Here is a 9,181-nt window from a genome sequence, read left to right as displayed (position 1 = left end):
GCTTTCTACTTCCTTCTGCTAAGTAAGACATTCTTAAGAAAAAAGAAAAAACAAAACGAACAAAGGGCTTCAGCACCATTTGTGCAGGAAGGATGAGTAAAGCATGTGATTCATGGGATTAAGGCTTAATAAAGTAACTAAAGAAACTGAGCATACAAAAGTGGAGAGGAAAAGAAACAGCTTAAAAAGACTGACACAAGAAATTCTGGAATGATCAAAGATGACTTTATAAAGTTTTATCTTAACTTCGTTCTAAATATACAGAATAAAAAAAGTCAACTTCAGCATTTTGACATCAATCATCTCTGCTAACATCACGAAGTTTAAGAGGGTGGCTTTTCCAACCGAGAGCACGTGCAATGCAATGGGACACTGGGGAGTTCAGACGGAACAGCCTTACCATGAGGGACATGCAACAGTTTGTATCCCATCTGTATTCATTTATATACATTTTGATGGTCTTGAAAGTTATGGAAAAAGCAAAAGAGCCACCCTTCAAAATAAAAAGTTACCCTTAGGTCGGTCTGAAGTTAAATCAGGAAGTGGAGAGTATTAAATCAGCAGTTTTGGAAGTAATTTGGATGGACAACATTTGTGTTAAAACTCCATTTAACATCACATTGTCCATCCCATGTAATACAACTCAGACATGTAAAGCATTTATACCTTACCTTAACATTTATAAGTTTGTCAGTGAAACGTCTGCTCTAATATCCAAATTACTTTCAAAATTAAATAAAAACTTGTTATAGTTGAAAATTGATGTTAAAAAGTTTTCCCTCATTTTGAATAATGCTGATTTTTAAACATATGGAAAGATGTGTCATTTTTCGTGTCTGCTAAAACCCACTCCGAGGTTTTTTTTTTTTCCAAGCTCATTTGGTTTTTTCTTCAGAGTACATCTTCTGTTGCAGTCGTTTGGCATAGCTCTGGGCCATGGAGTTGATTATAGATAAGATAAAATAACAAACCATGACAATCACCAGTTTTTCAAACATCCAGGATAGCCAGTTTTCCCCCTGAAGAGACAAAGACAAAACAGAAGAAGGAGGAAAATGAAGATTAGTGGACAGCACAATGGGGAATTCTCCATTTTCTGGGTGAAAGGGAAAAGCCTAACCACTTTTTTTATTATGTAATTTATCAAATTAAAAACAGGAACCAAGTGCAAGCTGACAGGATTCCTGCGGGTCTCTCTGTAAAGCTGACTTTAGTCCCTTGGAAAACAATGCAGGAGGGCTTGCCAAGCGCACTGCATGGCAGATGAGGAATCCTTGGTCATCACTCCTGTGCTAGTGAAGCCATTTATTATTCCTAGTATTGTTTTGTCTTTGCTAACAATTCATGGAGTTCAGGATTAGCAACCCCCGACTGTCATTCCCTGACATGTTCATTGCAAAGACAACAAGAAGCTCACTGCTTAACCATGTTTTTTTCCTAAACTGCATATACTGTGTTATCTCCCCATAGCGTCCGAGTCTCCCGGTGTCACTAGAAGTTAAGGCGATGACCTCGGCCGTCCCACTTCCAGCGTTTTCCATGGCTGCTCTTAACTTGTATTTTTTTGTCAAAGGAGGGCAGCAATGCACCGCGCAAAAATTACTTCAATGTGTAGAAGAGGAATCTGCATATTTAGTTATTCCAGCGCGACCCTCCCTAATTTAGTCTCTTTTTTGGTAAGAAATGGGCAAACAAACATTTATGAGAGCTACAAGTATTAAATGTGAAATGTGAGTTAGATTAATGGATTTTCTCTTAAAATGTCTTAGTATCCTAAGGAATTTCATGTCCAAGTTGCTCTGTCCCCAGCTGAAAATTCAGGGTATGTTTTTTAAAATACTTTTTTTTTTTGGTATGAAAGGACACTTCTGCCCCTTAGCACCGGCTCTAAACACCAAGTTTTTCTTTTCCTTTCCAACAGTAAAGGCTTGGGGATTTTGTTTCTTACTGGCCGTTAAGCCACAGATCCTACTGGCTTCTGAAGTACTGATGCTGCACACAGTTTGCTACCATTTCACATGTAAATGCAACCTTTTTCTGCTTAAATTTCTCTTTCAAAATAGGCACGCTAATATAGAGGCAAGACGTGCCACTGGTCTTGCTTTATCGTTTTCTTTATTCTCCAAGAGGCTTAAGTCCAGTTGTATGCAATTACAGTATTATTTTTAAAAGCAACCTGGGAATTAAAATGAGATTTTTATCTATTCCCTGGGCCACAGCAAATCTTTGAAAAACAGAATCAAGAGTTACATCGCTAAACCTGAGAGGTCAAAAGACAGCTAGAGAAGGGAAAAATGAACTGGGGAGGGAGGCAGAGAGGTTCTTACCTGTGGCACGCCGCTGTCAGGTTTGTGGTGAAGTTTTATCCTCTGAGCTTCCAAATATTCTTGAAATGGCTTCTGAAGAGAAGGACCTATACTTGGAATAGCACTGATGCAAAGTTCATCCCAGAGAACAAGACAAAATAGGGGAGAAAAAAAACAAAAACAAAAAACATTTTTTTTTTTTAACTTACCACTTTGACCCAAACAAAACAAAGTTCAGACTGAGCTACAGCTCAGAAGGGCATTGCTAGCTGAGAAAGCAGATAACCACGAAAGAAAGTGTATTTCATCTTTTTATCTGATACTTCTGAAAGGGACATTTTCCCCCAGATCCTCAAAAAGTGCTTAAAAAGAAAAATATTTCAGAGCAAACCAGTGACAATGCACTGCTGGTAGCTGAAAGAAGCCGTGAGCTAGACAGAGCATTTCCTTAGAGCCAGGGAGAAGCCAGCTGAGGCTGTGCACTGGTGCAGTGCTGAGAATAAAATGAATGACTTCTCAGAAGTCCCACATTTATCACCAGCAGTTCCTGTAAGAACTGGTTTGAACCGATTAATAAGGAAATGACTTGTGCTTGTGTCATCCCTCAGTTAAAAAAGAAACTGCTCGCCCTATGACTTGCCCCTATCTTCTCAAAGAAGACGGCCCCTTTCTCAAACTAAGTCCTTATTAGGACAATCTGTGCGTCATCCTTACCCAAAAAGAATGCATTAGCAAATTCTGCAGGCGCCTCCCACAAGTCAGTGATTAACAAAGGAACAAAGAAGGAACTATGAACCCTGTTCTGAATCATGCCATGGTTTATGGCAGATGACTTGCACAAAAGCTACAATACATTACTAAACACCTTGTTCGTACATTAACGTTATAAAGATCACGGATACGTTTTTGGAAGTAAGAACCCTCTCCGACCTCTGCGGCGTAAAGGTGTTAGCGCTGGACCGACTCACAGCAGCCTCCAACTTCCATCCTGCAAATACCACGTCCCGCCCAGGCTTTAATCAAAAACAACCTAGGTCATTTTTCTTTAAATCTATACACCGGGCTATTTAGCAGGGGGTCCGAGGAGCTTTAATAATTGTCACGACACTTTAAAAAAAAAACCTTAAATACTCCACAGGAGAAATTACCAGGAGCAACAACGCTAGCTGAGCTGGGATGGTGAGGACGCACACACAACCCGAAGGCTCCCAAGGTTTGACCCACATCCACGCACCAACGCTCCTGCCTCCAGCCACGGGAGAGGTCCCATTACTGACAAAGGCCATTTTAATTTAATTTCAAAGAGAATGGAGGTTTTCAGTTTCTTTTTTTTTTTAATTTTAAAGAAATCCATATGGTCTTCTACATTTAAAAAGTCACCTAAATTTCAGTGCTTCAAGTTTTGATTCTTTACACTACTACTTCAGGGAGGATTTAGTAAAACAGGCTTCAGACACCAAGATATGCACAGACAGCTTTACACACTGATCACCTCCTCTCCGAATGCCTGCAGGAGGGCGAGGTCTCTGAAATTATTTTCCTGTCTCCTGATTTGACACAATATTCCCTTTTCCAGGCTAAATTAAAAAAATAACAGCTTTCTAATCGTAAGAATTTATGAAAATGCACAGACCAAAGAAACAAAGTAGCTCACTCTCCTCCACTAAATCTATTGCCTTCAATAGCCAGGGGCAAATAATTTTTTAGAACATATATACAAGAAAAAGATTGCTTCCCTCATGATTCACCATCACGATGATACAAATGGGTGAGTAAATTCTGTGCCCGGACTGGTAAAATTTCAGGAAAAAAAAAAAAAAAAAAAAAAAAAAGCAGAGACTAATGCACGCCTATTACACGTTTTACACAAGAGTATGTCAACTTTTACAAACGATTTCCAGCTTTTCAGACCCGTCCCTTGTGAAGCTGACTTTTCTCATGGTACAAATTCTCCCAATGACTCGCTGATGGGTACGAGTCACTGTTACAAATGAGTTACATTTTGAGGTTTCTTTTCTTTTTCGAATGACATTTGGAAGCCCGGAAAAGCTACTGAAAGGTAATGGTTTACTTTTAAACTTCTGCATGATTATGAAATGAATATTTAAATGATGAGAGAGATGAATGATTAACAGAATGGTTGTTCAAATGCCTCCATTTTTTTCTGAAAACTGAACTAAGTCAGTGCCCAATTAGCATTAAGCAACAGAACAAAGACATGAAAACCAAGTGCAGACGGCTTGAAGGGATCCTGGTGCATCAACGCTCCATTTCAAAATTTTTTTCACTAAAAGTAGCAGCTTTTTTTTTTTTTTCCTTTTGTGAGCACGACTAAGAATTAAGTGCACGAGATTCATTTTATTAAAGCTATTTTGAAGAACTGTAACATCCCGAATGCAAGGACCTTGGTTTCTAAAAGTCTGCAATGTTTTGCACATTTGCAGAGTTTAATACTGAGAAAAAGGTGCATGAATTTAAATAAGGAGTAAAATGAAGCAGAGTAACATCTAGAAAATCATGAATCCACAGTACTAGGAATAAAACTCTTGAAATCCCATTTCAGTGGGTCAGTACTGGTTACTCGTGCTCTTTTGGCAAAATTCAATCATTTAATCAACCAGCTAACGTGTATGTCACCTACTATCCAAAGTGTAGACATCACCTTAGATTTCGAAGTCTTAAAAATCAGTTTTCATTTTATTTCATTACAAACAAGTGAGTGGTACCCCCCGGGCAAACCTAGTGAAGTTCAACTCGCCGACCCTCTTCTCATCGAGGGAGGAGGGGGAAGACTTCAGTCTAAATTTTCAAGGATGGCACTCAAACCAGCCGGCAGCAGGCAGAAGGAGGAGATTTGCATCATAATTCTGCGCCACTTAGCAATGACTTTAAGATACACCTTCAAAAGACTGCTGTAGTTTCGGGAGTCTAGATGCAAACCACAGGCATATTTACACATCCGACTTAAGAAGGGAAGATGCTGGAAGATAACCCTGTTTGTAGAATAATCTAAAACCAAGTCCTTGCATTTTCCTTTGAGAATCAAGCCTATTGTCTTTCAAATAAAGAATATGAAAGGATAAGAAAATAAAAGGACCTTAGCAGACAACAGAACTTAGCTCATCCACACTTTGCAGTCTCTATCTGCCAAAACAAAACACAAAAAAACCCCAAACACACACCCTGCTGTCCCTTCTTAAAGGCTTAAAATGTAGGTCTTGGTGAGCTGCTTAAGGACTTCAATTTAAAAAAGAGAAAATAATTTTAAAAAGGTCATTCACTAGAAGTCTGTCAAAAGAAGCAACGAAATACATGTCACTAGTGGCTATCCTTACTAGTAATGAATTTTGCAGTTCAGCAGCAGCAAGGATGCACTGCTAGGAAGAGAGGGGCTCTTCTTCTGTACTCTATCCTTTCAACAAAAGTTACTTGAAAAACAAAGACACTAGCTGCAGTTTTACCATAAGATTCGGAAAAAAAATGCTTTGGGTTTTTTCTGAGAAAAAAAAACATCTGAAGAAATTTTGATTTGAAGAAGTTTTAGAAACAGTTAACAGTAAACACCAATTTTTCTTTTAATTCATTTTGATTCTCTGCTAAAACTGTTACAGAAGGAACTGAAACTGAAACAGACTTCCAAAAAATTGCACTAGCCTTTGGTACAGCCTAAATTCATTAAAATCATAACATTTCAGTAAAAAACATGACTCGCATTCTAATACTACGACATAAACAGCCGTTAAGAATTTTGCTTCCCTGAACAAAACACTGTTGAAGCCCGTTTTCAGCAGCATTACCTGGTATTTGTAATTAGACAGATGCATCTTTGATTTTTTTTTTTTTTTAATCAAGAGCCACAATTTCTCTCCAAATGAAAAATGATATAGCTTTTTTCCCAACAAATAAAACAAAACTTCACACTACAGAGATTCAGCAAAGCTGTTCTAGGATTAGTTTAAAAATTACACCAACTATGTACAGATTCTGACAGTACAAGTCCTAAACCTTCTATTCCAGTTACAGCAAAACTGTGTTTATTAAAATACACTGTACAAGAAGTTTTTTAATTTGCTTTTCAAAGAATGCCTGTCAACAGCTGAACCTCAAATGCACGTCACGACCCATGAAGTGGTAGGGAAGATTTTTGGGAAACTTATCTTTTTAACAGAATCTTTTTAAACTTTTTTAAACTTTTTTTTAAACTTTTTAAACTTTTTAACTTATCTTTTTAACAGAATCTAACCACAGGTAGGAGTTTTCTCAAATGGATGTGGATAAAGCACCAAACTAAGGGGGGGGGGGGGGGGGGAAGTATTTTCCCTATGCCAGCTTCACAAAAAGTAGAAAGTTATTCGGTACTTCAGTCAATTCACTCAATTGCATTTTTACTAATACTAAAACCACTCCTTTAAAACCATTTAATCATGATGTTTGCAGTGTTGAAAGGCATATTTTTCATCTTACAAGATCTTTACGAGTATAGGTTACTCTTGAGCTATGGAAATGTCATAACCTATGCTTTTAGAGCTTGTGAACGCTCAAGGAATTACAAGCTGTGCTAAATGCTGAAGTACAGGGCTCTATCAAACGCAGCATTTTTGTATCATTGCGCTAATATTTCACAAAAAAGCCATCAGTCCACAATTTAGGATATAAAGTTCCCATCTTATAAAAACCTCTGCACATCTGCATATTCGCCTACTTTTTCAGAGAGAAATGTTAGAATTAGCTAGTATTTTCAAGAAACACCAAAGTTGCCATTGCAGACCCACATTTTCGGAACGTTATTATGGCGGGGGTTTTACTGCTGATGAAAATTTCTCATTTTTAAGAGGCCTCTATTAGCAAGTGATTAAGCAGCTGCTTAAGCAGTCCTTAAAGTCCATTTATTTTGATGGAAATTAAAAATATAAATAGGAAATTCAGTGGCATTCAGTTCTGAATTTTATATCCTATTCAGCAGCTCATGCGAACAACTGGAATCAGTCCCCCAGTTGTGACGGTCAAGAAACATTAAGCGCTGCAGGTTTAAAAACATGGAAGTCCATTTTATCATGGAAACAATAATCTGAAGGGAAATGAGAACCACAGCAATTGAATAGATGGTGCAAAGAAGCCGCCAGGTTCCCAGGCTGCAACACACCGAAGCCCCGCTTGGAAAGGTGATGCCATCTTGAGTCACAACCCCATTTTATGGAGGATCTCTCTAATATTCACAGCTGATAATTTGGAAAATCCGTTTAAGTGTTAACACGGGGATTGATCCTGTCAGCCTCTCTGGCACGCACGCTTTGTCCTCGTCCGGACCCTCTCAGGGTCCGGGGACAAACAGCGTCGTATACGTTTTGCTCAGATTCCGCTATTTGGGCCAGTCCAGCTCTAGAAAAACATCCTTTTAGGAAATGCCAGCACTACAATTCAAAATGAAGACAACAGCGAGATAAATTTTGAAACAACAGAAAACCAAACTAGGAGGAAAATATCCTTGTGCGTTGTGTCAGCACAAACCCTGCACACGTTCAGGATCTCACCCTGCCCTCCTGCAGCAAGCGTGGCCCAAGGCCAGGGATTATCTCCTTCTACGAAAACAGGGAGTTAAGCAGCACTGAAGAATGTGACAAAGGAAGGAGGGAGGTCGCTGGCATGGAGTCGTCCCTCCCAGCATCTCCAACTCTTTTTTTTTTTTAATAATTTATTTAAATCAGACCAGCTATTGACAGCTAGGTCAGAGGGCCGAAGCGAAGGCTTTCGCCTTCCAAAGAATTATGCAAAACATCATTAAATCATCACACCCAACACCCATTCCTCCCACACAGAGCTCCTCTGCACTAGATTCGCATTCTACATTCCCCTGTACGAACAGCAGAAAAATCCATCCTGCAGCTCACAAGCACTAAGGCACTCAGTAAGGGGCACCGCGTTTGGTTATTTTAAATAAATAAATTTCTCCCTTAAATTTCTCCCTCAAAAGAAACTAGAAGTTTTGCTCCAGCACAGTATCAGCTTCTTTGAAAGCTAGACATTTTATAAACTGTTGAAAAATAGACTCCAGTGGAAATATTTTTATGCCACTGGACAATTAGCAAAGCTGATTAATTTGCGTACCGTCTTCACTGTCTAAACAGAGCACCTTTCTTCCTGCAAGTTATCTGAACCTTCAATGGTTAATTTTTTTCCAGACAGTGATCTAAACAGGCTTAACGGTTAGTATTTTAATGAGCTGTCATTTCCTGTGCTGATAAAGATTCTCACAGTATTTAAACCATCCATTTCCCTGAGGCTCCGCCAGCAGCGGGACCCTGCGCGGTGACTCAGGGTGGACCTCGGGCTCCCGCCTGACTCAGCCCTGCGGGCGCTGCTGCAGCGGACCCGGGCCCTGGCTCCCAGAGCCTTGGAGCAAGAGCTGGGCTACCACCGAGGGAGCCACGGCAGCCCTCGGCTTCCCTCACCGCCACCTCGGCCTCAGAGCGTGTGGTGAAACGTAGATGTTACCTGCGTTCGGTGTTCTGAAACTGCAGAAAATAAATCTGGTTTATGGTCGGGATCAACAGCAACACGGTGGGGGTTAAAAGCCTACTTGGCAGATTCACTTGCTTACGAGAGGAAGAAAGAAAACATCTTATTTGAAGATTACTAAGCTAAAATTGTTACATGTTTGACGTCATTCATACCTGGAGCTACGCTCCAATACCCACGTTAACCAAGCTGTCTGTAAAACTTCTTTTTCTTGGGACGTTCTGTTACGTTAAAATCAATGCTTTCAAAAATAGGAATTGCAACATCTCTGACCTGCTGGTTCTTAACTCTGCTCAATACTGCTCTTTGTAAGGAAGCTTCTATTTGTATTATAAAGATATATTTTTGTACACAAGTTA

General features: G+C 39.4%; 1 protein-coding gene across 9 annotated transcripts in view; it reads right to left on the bottom strand.

The window, feature by feature from the left end:
- Positions 1–221: 221 nt before the first annotated feature.
- Positions 222–9,181, bottom strand: part of VMP1 (vacuole membrane protein 1) — a 69,728-nt gene continuing 60,768 nt past the window's right edge. For all 9 annotated transcript variants that reach the window (XM_082328380.1, XM_082328383.1, XM_082328381.1 and 6 more), the window contains 2 exons: positions 2,328–2,430; positions 222–1,019 (listed from right to left, as the gene is read on the bottom strand). In XM_082328380.1, coding sequence (XP_082184506.1) covers positions 876–1,019; positions 2,328–2,430 — 247 coding nt within the window. In that variant the 3' untranslated portion in view covers positions 222–875. The remainder of the gene's footprint in view (positions 1,020–2,327; positions 2,431–9,181) is intronic.

The sequence above is a fragment of the Platalea leucorodia genome (genome assembly GCF_965183815.1).
Source record: "Platalea leucorodia genome assembly, chromosome: 16".
Lineage (NCBI taxonomy): Eukaryota > Metazoa > Chordata > Aves > Pelecaniformes > Threskiornithidae > Platalea > Platalea leucorodia.
The sequence above is the reverse complement of the archived record's forward strand: the minus strand, read 5'-3'. Positions and strand labels throughout refer to the sequence as shown.